This window comes from Vipera berus (genome assembly GCF_964194415.1).
Source record: "Vipera berus genome assembly, chromosome: W".
NCBI lineage: Eukaryota > Metazoa > Chordata > Lepidosauria > Squamata > Viperidae > Vipera > Vipera berus.
In genome coordinates this window covers 22,355,788-22,372,928 of record NC_138210.1, presented here as the reverse complement: position 1 = coordinate 22,372,928, position 17,141 = coordinate 22,355,788, and the positions used below count along the sequence as shown (strand labels likewise).

The 17,141-nt window shown below is 38.5% G+C and overlaps 1 protein-coding gene across 3 annotated transcripts in view; it reads left to right on the top strand.

Moving 5' to 3' along the window:
- Positions 1 to 17,141, top strand: part of LOC308676212 (GTP-binding protein Rheb-like) — a 112,734-nt gene that overhangs the window by 27,386 nt on the left and 68,207 nt on the right. For 2 of the 3 annotated variants that reach the window (XM_081341995.1, XM_081341996.1), the window contains exons 3-4: positions 1,984 to 2,098; positions 11,867 to 11,934. In XM_081341995.1, coding sequence (XP_081198121.1) covers positions 2,038 to 2,098; positions 11,867 to 11,934 — 129 coding nt within the window. In that variant the 5' untranslated portion in view covers positions 1,984 to 2,037. The remainder of the gene's footprint in view (positions 1 to 1,983; positions 2,099 to 11,866; positions 11,935 to 17,141) is intronic. The other variant, XM_081341997.1, reaches the window with a different exon arrangement.

Genomic DNA, 17,141 nt, shown 5'->3' with positions numbered 1-17,141 from the left:
ACACAGACTGTGGAAACTTCACACTGGACTTCAAGCATCTTGCAGTGTGTGCCTCTCCATTCTTCCTCCAGACTCTGGGTCCTTGGTTTCCAAATGAGATGCAAAAGTTGCTCTCATCAGAAAAGAGGACTTTGGACCACTGAGCAACAGACCAGGTCTGTTTTTCTTTAGCCCAGGTAAGACGCTTCTGACGTTGTCTGTTGTTCAGGAGCGGCTTGACAAGAGGAATACGACATTTGAAGCCCATGTCCAGAATCCGTCTGTGTGTGGTGGCTCTTGATGCACTGACTCCAGCCTCAGTCCACTCCTTGTGAAAGTCCCCAACACTTTTGAATGGCCTTTTCCTGACAATCCTCTCCAGGCTGCGGTCATCCCTGCTGCTTGTGCACCTTTTTCTTCCACACTTTTCCCTTCCACATAACTTTCTATTAATGTGCTTTGATACAGCACTTTGGGAACATCCGACTTCTTTTGCAATTACCTTTTGAGGCTTTCCCTCCTTATGGAGGGTGTCAATGATGGTTTTCTGCACAACTGTCAGGTCAGCAGTCTTCCCCATGATTGTGATTCCTACTGAACCAGACTGAGAGACCATTTAAAGGCTCAGGAACCCTTTGCAGGTGTTATGGCTTAATTAGCTGATTAGAGTGGGACACTTTGAGCCTAGACTATTGCACCTTTTCACAATATTCTAATTTTCTGAGATTGTGGATTGGGGGTTTTCATGAGCTTTAAGCCATAATCATCACAATTATGACAAATCACGGCTTGAACTATCTTGCTTTGCATGTAATGAGTCTATCTCATATATTAGTTTCCCCTTTGAAGTTGCATTACTGAAAAAAATGAACTTTTGCACAATATTCTAATTTTTTGAGTTTCACCTGTAGGTATTTAAACAAGTTTTATTAGTTTTTCAATTTACAACCTATATATTTAGAAAGCATCATGATACCTGGGTAGTCATGAATTGAGTAACAGAGTTTTCAATACATAGTTTGGGTTACATTATCATAACATCCTTCTCTATTTCCCTCAACATTCAATACAACGTATTTAAACTAAAAAATTTCTAGGAATAGCATGGTCGATTAGAGAAGATTTTGTCAATCCAATTTCGATAGGGTATCTCTATATACTGTTATTAAATTTTATCTAATTTTGAAGTTAATTATAGTATCCAAGTTTAACCTTTAACATCCCAAGTAGTATTCACAACCCAAAGTTCCCTTATCTTATTACACCAAAGATTGTATCATCTAACATACAACAATAGTTAAATAGCCAGCTCCTACCTAATAAACATAGTTTATTTCATATCCTAATACATCACAAGTTACCAATTGGAGAGTCTGTATTTATCCATCTACTTCTACTTATAAGGTAAAGGTAAAGGTTCCCCCGCACATGCGTGCTAGTCGTTTCCGACTCTAGGGGCCGGTGCTCATCTCCGTTTCAAAGCCGAAGAGCCAGCGCTTGTCCGAGGACGTCTCCGTGGTCATGTGGCCGGCATGACTAGACGCCAAAGGCGCACGGAACGCTGTTACCTTCCCACCGTAGTGGTCCCTATTTTTCTACTTGCATTTTTATGTGCTTTCAAACTGCTAGGTTGGCAGAAGCTGGGACGAGTAACAGGCGCTCACTCTGTTATGCGGCACTCGGGATTCGACCCGCCAAACTGCCGACCTTCTGATCGACAAGCTCAGCGTCCTAACCCACTGAGCCACCGTGTCCCTATCCTTATACATAACCAAAATTTTAACATCAAACATAGGATCCATAAGCCAGATTTCCATTATATCAATATATAAATTTATAGTATTTGGAATAAGCTTAATAAATACTTAAACACATTTTAATTCTATCTCACGAATATTTTCTATTTCAGGTCCTAATAAGTCAGTAATTGCTAACAAAATGACCTACAATAATTCTCTAGGAATTCAATTTTTAAATCTAACTCTTGGTTTCTTTTTTTGCCAGTCAGGTTTCCAGACGCAGGGCTTTAAATTGCCAAGTAGGTCTTCATTTACTCGCATGCATATTATTTGCACCAGAGGAGGCCATCCAACCATCACGCAAAGCTTTAAATTGCCAAGTAGGTCTTCATTTACTCGCATGCATATTATTTGCACCAGAGGAGGCCATCCAACCATCAGCAATATACAAAGGTTGAACCATTTATAGTCATTATATTGTTGCCATGTTAATTTCACTCTCTTTATTTGCTCTAACATCTCTGTCTGTAGTTCAATCTGGATTCTTCTTCCATCTGGGTTGATCTGTTTTGAGTAGAAAATCTTATCCAGTTTTATAGTTAGTAATTGACTGTCCCAGCTTTCCACAGGTTGTCTTTCTTGGTCTTCGGCGTCTTCTATGTTGGCATCCCTATCTTGCATGTAGTGTACTTCTGAAATTGTAGGCTCCTTAGAGAGAGTCAGAAGTTGAGTATTAAGTTTTTCCCTAGTTTGTTGTTGGTCTTTAAGATTGTCTGTCATAGTAGTAGTTCCTTGTACTTTAAAAATTGTAGGTTCTTTGAGTATAGTCAGCTTTTGGATAGTAGTTTTTTCAGTACTTTGTTGTTGTTCCTTATATTCCTCTGTCTCAATAGTAGTATCTTCCAATTTTATTATATTCTGAAGTGAAAATTCTTTAGTTGCAGTCTGGGTTTCAATTTGTAAATTAAGGTTGGCATGTAAATTATTAAATCTGGAGATAGACATCTCAGTGACTCTATAGATTGTTTCAAGTATAAGGTTATAGTCAAGCGAGGTTTGTGGCTGATCCTTCTCCATTTTGTAGTATTTATAAATAGTCCTTAGTGGAGTAAGTGTCCACCTCCACAAGTCTAAGCCAAATTCATCTCCAGGTGTTTCAGGTTTTTATCTCAAAGCCAAGGTTAGTCCAAAATGTAAACACTTGCTGTAACAGGCTTAGCCACTAGATTTCCCCAGAGTACTTCAAATCCTTTTCAGACAGAGTCTTTTTATTTATTTATTTATTTATTTATTTATTTATTTATTTATTTATTTATTCATAGACTAATAGGTAGAATAGTCCATTTCTGTGAATATAGGAACTTGGGGCCAAAAATAAAAAGGCAGTAAATCCAATTAATCAGTATCATTTAGTACAGGGCTTTTTCTTTTCTCTCCCAATGTAGACAAAGGCCGCTATTAAGGAGGGTGGGGAAAAAAGCAAAGATCCCTTCCCTCTCTCCTTACAAGGGGAAGCAAATTCGGAAAGTAGACAATTAGGAAAAGAAGGCAATTTTCACCCAGTTTTCAAGTGCTTTCAAGTGCTTTGTTGTGGTTTTGGCTTCGGCAGGAAACAGCTAAATGATGGGCCATGGGAGTGGCCAATCCTTTCTTCTTCGGTAGTTAGTAGTTCTTAGTAGTTCTAAGCCAACGGGAGGGCTGCCGCCCTTCTACCGCCGACTGGAGAGATCTCTCCCCTGCTCGTCACCCCTACAAGGCGACTTTTGACCCCTTTACAGGGGACCCCCGATGAAGAAATCCAGGTGACATGAGGAGCGATTTCCTAGCGCGTCTGGCTGCACTGAAATCCGGAACCAGAAGCCCAGGCTACTAGGTATTGAGTTGCCTCATGGGTAGTTCTAATTCTACTGTTACTGGGTTTATGATTCTTTTAATTGGAAAAGGTCCTATGTATTTTGGACCAAGTTTTTTACAGGGCTGTAGGGATTTTAGGTATTTTGTAGACAAATATTTCTACTACAATGAATGGTTTAGGTTTGACTCTTTTTTATCCGCTTGTGCTTTGTATGCTTGTCTAGCTTTGTCCAGGGCTTTCTTAACCACTGGCCAGGTGTTTTGTAATTGTGCTATCCATTCTTTCAGTGATGGGATTGCCGGTTCGTTTGGGGTTAGTTCTGGCATAGGGTTGAAACTTTGACCGGTGGCTACTTGAAAGGGAGTGTAGCCTGTGCTAGAGTGGACTGCGTTATTGTAAGCAACTTCTGCAAAAGGGAGTCGGTCTGCCCAGTTCGTTTGCTGGAAATTAAGAAAGCATCTCAAGTATTGTTCAAGTACTGAGTTCGAACATTCCGTCTGACTGTTACATTCATGATGACTAGATGACAGCCCCTGAGTGATGTAAATTGCACTCCCCTATCTGGTATGATGCATTGGGGTGCCCCATGCAGTCTGTACATGTGCTGCACAAATAATTTCACTAAAGTTCTTGGGGTGAGGATCTTTTGGCAAGGGATAAAATGCAATTGTTTTGAGAACAGATCCGTAACCACCCATATGACAGTGTTTCCGTTGCTTTCTGGTAAATTCCACTATAAAATCCATGGATATTTCCTTCCATGGGGCTGAGGGATTTGCCACTGGTTGTAGCAGTCTGGGCGATTTCCCTTGCAATCTCTTGGCAGCTACACAAATTGGGCAGCTGGCCACGTAACTTTCTATGTCCTTTTCATGGATGGCCACCAAGATTGCCTTTTAATTAAATGTAAAGTTTTTACAAATCCAAAATGCCCTGCTGATTTTGTATCATGGCACAGCTGCATGAAATTGACCCTCTGGGTGGCTGGTATATATAACTTCTTCCCCACCCATGGCAGCCCATTCTTGATCGTGCACACATGTCTATTTTTCCCCATGATTGTGATTCTTACTGAACCAGACTGAGAGACCATTTAAAGGCTCAGGAAGCCTTTGCAGGTGTTATGGCTTAATTAGCTGATTAGAGTGGGACACTTTGAGCCTAGAATATTGCACCTTTTCACAATATTCTAATTTTCTGAGATTGTGGATTTGGGGTTTTCATGAGCTGTAAGCCATAATCATCACAATTATGACAAATCACGGCTTGAACTATCTTGCTTTGCATGTAATGAGTCTATCTCATATATTAGTTTCCCCTTTGAAGTTGCATTACTGAAATAAATGAACTTTTGCACGATATTCTAATTTTTCGAGTTTCAGCTGTATATAAAAGCAGATGAGTAAAATTGAAAAGCAACAGGCATATTTTCATATGAGAAACAAGCATTAGTTTCTGAATAATTTTAATTTTGTAAAGGTAAAAAGATACATTTTAGTCGGTTAAAAATAAAATTACTTGTGCCAACCCTTTATTAAATATTGTTTATAATTTCTTAGTTGAGAAGCACCATGAAGTCCTCAGATCCAAATATTCTTGAAAAGAAGGGCTATAAGTTAATCTAATGCAGTCTGCAAATTCTAAGCATTGTGTATGAGCAAATAACAGAATAAAAGAGTTGGAAGAGACCTTGGAAGTCTTCTAGTCCAACCCCATGCTCACACTGGAAACCCTACAGTGAGGGAAACAATTATTTGATCCCCTGCTGATTTTGTATGTTTGCACACTGACAAAGAAATGATCAGTCTATAATTGTAATGGTAGGTTTATTTTAACAGTGAGAGACAGAATAACAACAAAAAATCCAGAAAGACGCATTTCAAAAAAGTTATAAATTGATTTGCATTTTAATGAGTGAAATAAGTATTTGACCCCTTTGCAAAACATGACTTAGTACTTGGTGGCAAAACCCTTGTTGGCAATCACAGAGGTCAGATGTAGTTGGCCACCAGGTTTGCTCACATCATAGGAGGGATTTTGTCCCACTCCTCTTTGCAGATCCTCTCCAAATCATAAAGGTTTTGAGGCTGACGTTTGGCAGCTCGAACCTTCAGCTCCCTCCACAGATTTTCTATGGGATTAAGGTCTGGAGACTGGCTAGGCCACTCCAGGACCTTAATGTGCTTCTTCTTGAGCCACTCCTTTGTTGCCTTGGCTGTGTGTTTTGGGTCATTGCCATGCTGGAATACCCATCCACGACCCATTTTCAATGCCCTGGCTGAGGGAAGGAGGTTCTTGCCCAAGATTTGATGGTACATGGCCCCGTCCATCATCCCTTTGATGCGGTGAAGTTGTCCTGTCCCCTTAGCATAAAAACACCCCCAAAGCATAATGTTTCTACCTCCACGTTTGACGGTGGGCATGGTGTTCTTGGGGTCATAGGCAGCATTCCTCCTCCTCCAAACACGGTGAGTTGAGTTGATGCCAAATACAGTTGCAAGAAAAAGTATGTGAACCCTTTGGGATTACGTGGAGTTTTGCATGAATTGGCCATAAAATGCGCTCTAAACATCATGTAAGTCACAACAATAGAAAAACACAGTCTGCTTAAAATAATACTACACAAACATTAGCTCTTGTCATGTTTTAATTGAACATAAGATGGAAACATTCACAGTGCAGGGTGGAAAAAGTATGTGAACCTTTGGACTTAATAACTGGTTGACCCTCCTTTGGCAGCAATAACCTCAACCAAACGTTTCCTGTAGTTGCAGATCAGACCTGCACAACAATCTGGAGTAATTTTGGACCACTCCTCTTCACAAAACTGTTTCAGTGTAGCAATATTCTTGGGATGTCTGGTGTGAATCGCTCTCTTAAGGTGACGCCACAGCATTTCAATCGGGTTGAGGTCAGGACTCTGACTGGGCCACTCCAGAAGGCGTATTCTGTTCTGTTGAAGCCATTGTTTTGTTGAATTACTTGTATGCTTTGGGTCATTGTCCTGTTGCATCACCCATCCTCTGCGGAGCTTCAGTTGGCGGACAGATGGTCGTACGTTTTCCTGCAAAATGTCCTGATAAACTCTGGAATTCATTTTCCCATCAATGACAACAATCCGTCCAGGCCCTGAGGCAGCAAAGCAGCCCCAAACCATGATGCTCCCTCCGCCATGTTTTACAGTGGGGATGAGGTTTTGATGTTGGTGTGCTGTGCCTTTTTTTCTCCACACATAGTGTAGTGTGTTTTTCCCAAACAACTCAATTTTGGTTTCATCTGTCCACAGTATATTTCACATCAGACAGTGCTTCTTGAGACCAGTAAACCCAAAACAGGTGTGTGTTTTTAAAGGGCAGGACAGCTGTCAGCAACACATCCAACATCATCACACTGATTGGAGTCAAGGTTGGCTCACTCCTGGCTCCAATTAGCTCTTGGAGAAGTCATTAGGCTAGGGGTTCACATACTTTTTCCACCCTGCACTGTGAATGTTTCCATCTTATGTTCAATTAAAACATGACAAGAGCTAATGTTTGTGTAGTATTATTTTAAGCAGACTGTGTTTTTCTATTGTTGTGACTTACATGACGTTTAGAGCGCATTTTATGGCCAATTCATGCAAAACTCCACGTAATCCCAAAGGGTTCACATACTTTTTCTTGCAACTGTAGCTCGATTTTGGTCTCATCTGACCACAACACTTTCACCCAGTTCTCCTCTGAATCATTCAGATGTTCATTGGCAAACTTCAGACGGGCCTGTACATGTACTTTCTTGAGCAGGGGGACCTTGCGGGCACTGCAGGATTTCAGTCCTTTACAGCATAGTGTGTTACCAATTGTTTTCTGGGTGATTATGGTCCCAGCTGCCTTGAGATCATTGACAAGATCCTCCTGTGTAGTTCTGGGCTGATTCTGCACCATTCTCATGATCATTGCAACTCCATGAGGTGAGATCTTGCATGGAGCCCCAGACCGAGGGAGATTGACAGTTATTTTGTGTTTCTTCCATTTGCAAATAATCGCACAAACTGTTGTCACCTTCTCACCAAGCTGCTTGGCCATAGTCTTGTAGCCAATTCCAGCCTTGTGTAGGTCTACAATCTTTTCCCCAACATCCTAGCTCTTTGGTCTTGGCCAAGGTAGAGAGTTTGGAATCTGATTGATTGATTGCTTCTGTGGACAGGTGTCTTTTATACAGGTAACAAGCTCAGATTAGGAGCACTCTCTTTAAGATTTTGCTGATTTAAGATCTTGCTGATTGATAGGGGATCAAATACTTATTTCACTCATTAAAATGCAAATCAATTTATAACATTTTGAAATGCGTCTTTCTGGATTTTTTGTTGTTATTCTGTCTCTCACTGTTAATATAAACCTACCATTATAATTATAGACTGATCATTTCTTTGTCAGTGGGCAAACGTACAAAATCAGCAGGGGATCAAATAATTTTTCCCCTCACTGTATACCATTTCAGAAAAATGGTTGTCCAATCACTTCTTAAAAACCTCCAGTGTTAGAGCACCCACATCTTCTGGAGGCAAGTTGTTCCACTGATTAATTTTTCCAACTTTTAGGAAGATTCTCCTTAGTTCTAGGTTGCTTCTCTCTTTGGTTATTTTCCATCCATTACTTCTTTTTTTTATATTTTATATTTTATTCTTTACACACATTTGTTAATTTTCCAAACAACGTGCAAACTGAGTTCTTAATTCATTAATACATATACAAATTTCACTCTTTGGTTCTTTTTTCCAACCATTTATAAAATAAATTCCAGCTTTCATAATAATCTGTTTCTTCTTTGTCTTTTAGTCTCATAGTTAATCTGTCCATCTCTGCGCATTCCAATATTTTCTTTATTAGCTCTTCTTCTGATGGTACTTGTTCATTTTTCCAGCATTGTGCATAGCTTATTCTTGCTGCAGTTATGATATGCAGAACCAAGTATGTATTTTGTTTATCAGTCTTTTCTGGTAATATACCTAATAAAAATAATTCGGGATTAAATGCTACATGTTCTCCTAATATATTTTCTAACCAAGCATGTATTTTTCTCCAATAAGCTTTTACTTTATCACATGTCCACCAAATATGATAATATGTACCTATATTATGTTTACATTTCCAACATTTGCCTGATACATTTTTAAACATTTTTGCTAATCTGGCTGGAGGTAAGTGCCATCTATAAAACATTTTATACAGATTTTCTTTATATGCAGTTGACATTGTCAATTTATAATTTCTCTCCCATAATTTTTGCCATTCTTCTAACTATAGTATAACCAAAATTCTCCGCCCATCTTGTCATTGTCCCCTTAATTTGTTCACTTTCCATCTCTAAAGTTAACAAAAAATTATACAATTTTTAATTAATTTCTCATCAGAAGTTAGTAATATCTTATCAAACACGTTTTGTTCTTTATAAAATCCATACATTTTCATATCTTTTTCATATCTATTTTGTATTTGTAAACGTACCCACCATGACATGTTGATACCCTGATGTTCCAGTTCTTGCTTCGATTTTAATGTCCCATCAGTATTTAAAATATCTTTATATGTCCACGTTTTTTCAAAATCTAACAAGTTTACATGTGAAAAAGCTTCAATTGTTGATAACCACTCTGGAATTTTTACATATATTTTCATTTTGATTTTTTCCCATACGGTTATCAAAGCATTTCTAATACAGTGGTTTTGAAAATATCTATGAATTTTGTTTTTCCCATACCATAAAAATGCGTGCCATCCCAACTGTAAGTCATGTCCCTCCAAGCATAACAACCTTTTATTCCTAAGCATTATCCATTCTTTCACCCATGTCAATACTGATGCTTGATAATACAAAGTCCACTCAGGTAAACCAAAACCACCATTTTCTTTAGTATCTTGCAAAGTTTTCTTTTTTATTCTGGCTTTTTTCCCCTGCCAAATAAACTTCAAAACTAAAGAGTCCAACTCTTTAAAAAAAAATCCCCCAACTTTTATCGGAATTGTCTGAAACAAAAATAAAATCTTAGACAATATATTCATTTTAATTGTAGCTATCCTTCCTAGTAAGGACAATTTTAAATTCCTCCATTTTTTCAGGTCTAACTTTATTTGTTTCAATAGTCTTATATAGTTGTCTTCTTTTAATGTTGAACATTTGGCTGATAAATATATACCCAAATATTTTACCTTTTTCACTATCTGTACTTCTGTCACTTCTGATATTCGATTTTTTTGCTTATCCGTAACATTTTTCACTATTATTTTAGTTTTTTCCTTATTAATTTTTAATCCCGCTACTTCACCATATTGTTCCAATTTCTTCCACAATTTTGGAATCATCTTCAAAGGATCTTCCAAAATGAATACCAAATCATCAGCAAATGCTTGTAATTTATATGTTTCATCTTTCAACTCCAAACCTCTAATTTCTGTATCTTGTCTTATATTTCGATTTAAAACTTCCAAAGTAAAAATGAATAGCAGAGGGGACAGAGGACATCCTTGCCTTGTGCCTTTCCTTATTTCAAAACTTTCAGTACAATCTCCATTCACCATTACTTTGGCAGTTTGTTTACTATATATTGTTTTTACCATATTTATGAAGTTCTGTCCGAAATCCGTTGCTTGTAGTTGATAAATTAGAAACTGCCATGAAAGATTATCAAAAGCCTTCTGAGCATCTAAAAATATTAATGTCATTTGTTTCCCTGGATGTAATTCATAGTACTCCAGTATATCTATTATCATTCTTAAGTTGTTTTTAATTTGTCTCTTTGGTAAAAAGCCGTTTTGGTCCGGGTGTATAAATTCAACCAAATATTTCTTCAATCTCTCCGCCATTATTGAAGTGAAAATTTTATAATCCACATTAAGTAGTGAAATCGGTCTGTAATTCTTGATCTGAGTCAGATCTGAATCGTCTAAATTTTCTAAATCATTGATGAAGATACTGAAGAGTACTGGGCCTAAGAGAGACCCTTGGGGTACCCCACTGCATACTGCCCTCCATGTAGATGCAGTTCCATTAAGGACTACATGTTTTATGCAGTTTGTCAGCCAGTTACAAATTCATCTGGTGGTGATGCTGTCTAACTCACCTTTTTCTATCTTATCAAGTAGTAGATTGCGGTCTACTTTATCAACTGCCTTACTGAAGTCCAAGTAAATTATATCCACGGCATTTCACTAGTCCAATAATTTAGTCACTTTGTCAAAGAATGCAATAAGATTTGTCTGGCATGATCTGTTTTTAACAAAGCGATGTTGGCTTCTAGTTCTGACTTCGTTTGCCTAGGTCTGTGGTGGCAAACCTATGGCACGTGTGCCATAGGTGGCACGCAGAGCCCTCTCTGTGGGCACGCGCTCCGTCGCCCTAGTCCTAGGCCTTCAGCTGGGTTTTATAAAACCTTTTCGCTTTAGGCCTCCACCGCCGTGTGCAAAAAAAAAAAAAAAGGTTCAATCAATGAATTTCAACTTCTTGCAGGAAAAAAAAAGAACTTGCAAAGTTGGAATTGATTGATTCAATTTTTTAGTCCCACCCAGATTGCCGTTACCACCGCAACCACGCCCACACAATGGGCCACGCCCACCAGGCACCCAACGGTACATTAGTGGGTTTGGGGTTGCAGTTTGGGCACTTGGTCTCTAAAAGATTCGCCATCACTGGCCTAGGTCATGGGTAGAGAACCTTGGCTCTTTTATGACTTGTGGACTTCAACTCCCAGAATTCCTGAGTCAGCATGGCTGGTTCACGAATTCTGGGTATTGAAGTCCACATGTCATAAAAGAGCCAAGGTTCCCTACCCCTGGCCTAGGTGTTTGCAGATTTGTTGCTTGATTATATTTTCCAGAATGGAAATGTACTGCAAAAACTAACTTTTCTGCCTCTGTGAAGTTGATTCCCTTATATCAATTGCAAACTTTTTAATGTAGTTTATTTTGGGATTTTATGATTTTTTACAAAAATAATTTTTATATATGATTTTTACAAAAATAAAAAGTGAACTAAAGGTAAATTGTTAACGTCCAGCTGGTTTTCAGTTTTGTGTTTGTATTTTCTCATTCTAATGAGGAAATTAAATGTCTTATTATGAATCTGTTCTTTCCACCATTATTATATAAATCAACCCAGAGGTGTTATAACTGACATTAGGGGGCGGAATTGTTTAATAACATAAAACATTTCTCACAAAACATAAATAATTTTACTTCAAAATTAATGCTTATCAAATGCATGATATTAATGAACTGTGCATCTGAAACATTAAAATACTATTTTCTTATTTGTCCAGCATTCACAAAGTTGATTACAGTAAATGGGCAAGAATATCATCTTCAGGTGGTTGACACAGCTGGACAGGTATGTGACTCTTAGTCTCATTTTATTGTCTTTGTTGTAGAAAGAAGAGACTCACGCCAGCTCTTCAAGAAAGGAAAGGTTTATTGCGCAGGTTCAGAAGGCTTAAACAAAGCAAAAGGTCTGAACCCCGAAGGGCTCATGAACAGACATATTTATACACCTCTAATTCCTAGTTATACATTGTTATACATTGTTACTTATTGGTTAATATTCTACACATTCTTATCCGAAGACAGTTTACAGAAGAAAATTACTTGCTGTACGTGTAGTTTCACAGACAGGATATGGTTATCCCAATCAACATCTGCATTAAGGACAAGACTATGTTTGCTTAAACAAGGACTTTAGTACATTCCTCTTTAAGACAGTCGCTGGGGAATATGTGTAGTTACGCTAACAGGATTATGGCTTCCTCGATCAGCGTCTGTTCTAAGGACAAGAATACATTTGTTTCACAATTATTTTAGTACATTTCTTCTTTATTTCCACCTTTTGAGTCTTATCTCAGCTTGTGACGATGAGTCTCAACAGAGGTCTTCTTTGGTTTGTAATCTTTCATATTCCCACATTGCCATTACCTGTGCAGTCGCTTTTCTTTCAGCAAGTAAAGCTAAGCTATTGGATATAGTTCTTATAAAAATAGGCAAGATACAAGGAATCAGCACACATCCTGCAGCTATCAGTCCTATGAGAGCTACGATTGCTTGTAACCCTGGAAGTTTGGGAAACCATCCACTGAAAATCTCTTGGAAATTAAAACCCTTCCAGGTTTGATCTGCATTGTGTGTCAATTGCTTCATTTCAGTGGTTAATTGTTTGATTACCTGCCCAGTTTCATTGAGTTGAAGACAACAATTTGAAAGATTGAATTTTCCACACACTCCACCTTCTTTTGCCAATAGATAATCCAAAGCCAATCGGTTTTGATAGACAGCTGTCCGGATTTTATCAGTGGTTACAGCTAACAAATTTAAGGCTTTATCTAGATGTTGCCCTGCTAGATCCACAACAGCCTGCAGCCTAATTATATGGTTTATCATATAGATTGGTGTTCTGTAACCATAGGTGCCATCCTCTGCCCAGGTTGCTTGGCCATACACACAAACTATCCTCTCTGAATTCCACAAATCCCCCATTTTCTCATAATAATCGGATTCTCTACAAGGGAAATTAGAGAAGGCTGTGTCCACCTCTCTTTTTCTTCGATTTCCCATTTGATCATAGACTGGCACACCAAGCACCTGTCGTGATCGTATTGGCAAAAGAAAGAATGAGAGCTTTATCCAACCCAATACACATGATCCTTACCAATTCTTAGGTAACACCTCATAAGCAAAGGTGCCACAAATCCAGTACATGTCACTGGGGGCTACCCATTCCTCTTCTTTGTTGGAGTTCAGATAAGGCATGATAGTCATATCAAACTTTAAAGGTTCAGAGGCATTTCCCAAAGATGTCCATACCTTATACTGTTCATCCCAATCCCCCAAACAGATAAGATCTCCCACTGGCCGATCCCCTTTGCGTGTAAAGCAATTTCGACCAACCAGATTTGTTGTGAGGGTCCACACTGTGCCATATACATGCATTCTTTGGGTGATGTTACCTGCCCTTGTCATGTTATGTGTTTCCGGGTTAGCTTCCATCGCCTCCTATGGCCACTGTTCCCCCATATTTGTTCCTCCACATACAAAACAATTCTTTACAGTCAGGGCTTTTGCTTTTTCCTTTGCTAACGACAGAAATAAATTGGTTGCTTTCATAGAAACCTCGAATTGGTCTTTTGATTTCTCCATTCGGGTTAAAGTGTCATATACTGACCATCCTAGAGATTTTTGTTCTCCATCATAGAGTACCTGTTTTACGATTGTAATATAAGTCTTTGGATCCTCTCCTGTTCCATCAATTCCTATGGCATACACATATCGACTAGGCATCTCTCAGCTGACTTCTAGTACCACTTGATTACTCTGAGTCATTCGATGGACATTAGTCAAATACTTGCACCCCTTATATCCTCCCCCGGTATATTCACAAACACATTCCCACCATGAGCAGGCTGTTTTTCCACCATATCCTGCACAGGGGAGATATGTATGTCCATCTGTGATCCATGAACCCTTTGTATCACACAAATACTTATGATTGTACCAATATGTTTTTCTCCAACTGTCATTCCCACATGTTGTGGCTCTTTTCCCCAAGGGGCTCCGATCCATGGCTTGGCAGAAATCAATAGTAATCTCAGCTCTCTGGCTCCCAGTTTGTAATACCAGGGTCGAATTAAGGTAGTTGCTTGGCCCCACCTTAACCTCATAAAACATACCTGCATAGATTGAGAAGTTAAGCCTAATTGGGGTCTCAGAGTTGTAACATATCTTTTTTCCCTCTTCTGAACACAGAGAATACATAGTCTTGTTATATAGACATGTGATCCCTTCTGGTTTACAACCGATAAGCTTTTGGGTATGATATACCAAAGTATTAATTATATGAGTCCCATGCCTTGCCTTGGTTATACAAACATCACAGGCGTCAGTTTTAGTTTCGTTCCCTTGATTACCCTTAACTTCCTTTGAAACATTGTTACATGCAGCAACAATACAATACACCCATAGCAACAGTAAACTTTTCTCCATTCTTCTCCCGTGCGTAGAAAGTCAGCTTCCGCAGTGACTTAGCAGGGGTCTTCACTACTGTGCGTAGAGGAACCTATTGCCAGTAAGGTTCCAGCAGAGTAGCCTTTCAGCGAATAAAGCTTCTTAAATAAGTCCAGCTGCATTAACAAATCATATTTCACTTTCGTTTAAACGTTAACTTTGTAGGAACCACTGGATCTTTAGACACCACCCATTCAGGTTCAGCTGCTGCTTTGACCCTTGTCCAGTGGATCCATGATTTGGATTCTGCAATCTTGACAGCAAGAGGAGAGGACATAATAACAACATACAGTCCTTTCCATCTGCCTTCTAGCTGTTCCCGCTTCCAATGTTTCACCCAGACTCTGTCTCCAGATTTGAAGGGATGACACTTTGTTACTATTCTAGGAGGGGTTTGTTCCAGCACATAACCTCGAAGCTTTTCAACCTGTTTATTTAGTTCTTGTACCATCTCCATGTTCCACACTCCCCCCTTATGTCCCAAATCTGGCCATCCCGTCACGTTTCGTCGTAACAAAGTGGGAGGACGACCAAACATGTTTTCGCGGTGCACACCTCACAGAATACAGTGCTAAGGGCAAAGCATCTGGCCATTTCAAATGGCTCTCAGCACATATTTTAGTAATTTTCTCCTTTAAAGTGCAGTTCATTCGTTCCACCTTAGCCCCTGACTGCGGATGGAACGCACTGTGAAATCTCCATTTAGACCCTATTGCTTGAGCTATACCTTGGTTTATATGATGGACAAATTCAGGACCATTATCTGAAGAAATGAAAGACGGACTCTCAAACCTGGGAATTAGTTCTTTTAGCAGTATTCTTGCAACCTCCTTAGCCTGTCTGGTTTTTGTAGGGAATGCTTCAGGCCATCCGGTATACATGTCAACAATTACTAACATAGCCTTATATAGTCCACTCTGTGGCATATCAGTAAAATCTATCATTACAGAGTCCATTGGGAAATATGTCATTGGTATGGTTCCTGGTGGCAAGAGGGGTCCTTGCCGGGGATTGACGCTTGCACATGTTGTACACTGAGATGTTATTCGTGCTGCCATGCCTGCAAGTCCATTAATGAAATAATCCCTTCCCAATGCCATTTCTAGTCCTGTCTTCCCCATATGAGTAGCATCATGGGATGCTTGAACCAACGTCTAGGCCACAGAGGCTGGCACGAAGATGCATTTGTCTGGTAACAGATACCAACCATCCCTAATAGTTGCTTTGAGGTCATTTACTGCCTTTATACATTCCTGCTGAGAATATGTTGGCTTTATTTCAGCAGACAACACTCCCAGATCCATGGGAGTGTGTTGTACATGTGTACATGTATTGACAAATCCGGTGTAGCCCCTGTCTTCTTAGCCACACGTTTTGCTTCCAGATCTGCCTTCCTATTCCCAATAGCCACCTTATCACTTCCTCTCTGGTGTCCCTTACAGTGCATTACTGATACTTTTGTTGGTTTTTTTATTATTAAAAAGTTTTATAAAAGTTACAATATAATCCCCAAAACCAACCCCCCCTAACCCCCCCTCCCCCACTTCCCAGAACTGAGTACAGGTTTACAAATATAATAATCATAATCTAACTAACATTAACCAACTATATAAATAACCAAATTCATAATGCGCTTTAACTCCCCTTTAACATAAATACAAGCAAAATAAAAGTAAACATAATAATAGTAAAAACATAAGCAAATTAATATCCAAGTTATTAAACAATACAATATAGAAATAATAATACCATGTAATTAAAACTAATAAGAATTCCACTATAATAAACTATTAATAATAATAACAATCTAAAATTTACTCATAAGCTAAATGGAACTTTTTAGTCCCATATTTATTCTGAATATAATCTATCCATCTTCTCCAGACCGAAATGTATGTATCTTGTGAATGATCCTTCAGATAAGCAGAAATCTTAGCCATTTCTGCTAAATTTAACACTTTAAGCGTCCACTCTTCTATAGTAGGCAAGCTATCCTTCTTCCAATATTGCTCTACGAATAACCTTGCAGCTGTTATCAAGTTCAACATCAAGTTAGTTTCTTTAATATCACAATCTGTAATAACACCCAATAAAAATAATTGTGGAGTAAACTTTATCTTTCTCTTGAAAATCTTTTGAATGTTCCACCAAATTTTAATCCCAAAAGCTTTTATATTTCTACAAGTCCACCAAATATGAAAATAAGTAGCATCCAAACTGCCACATCTCCAACATTTGGGCTATAAATTAGGATACATACAAGACAACTTTTTAGGATCCAGATGCCATCTATAAAACATTTTATAAAAATTTTCTCTTAAATTTTGGGCCTAAGTAAATTTTACATTTCTAACACAAATTACCTCCCATGTATCCAATGGGATCGGTTCTTGAATATTTTGGGCCCACTTTACCATACAATCTTTAACTAATTCCATTTCCGAATCCAATTCTATTAAAGCATTATAAATTCTCTTTATATGCGCTCGATTTTGATCTTTAATCTGTTTTACCAAATTTTCATCCATTAATGTAATACCAACCTTC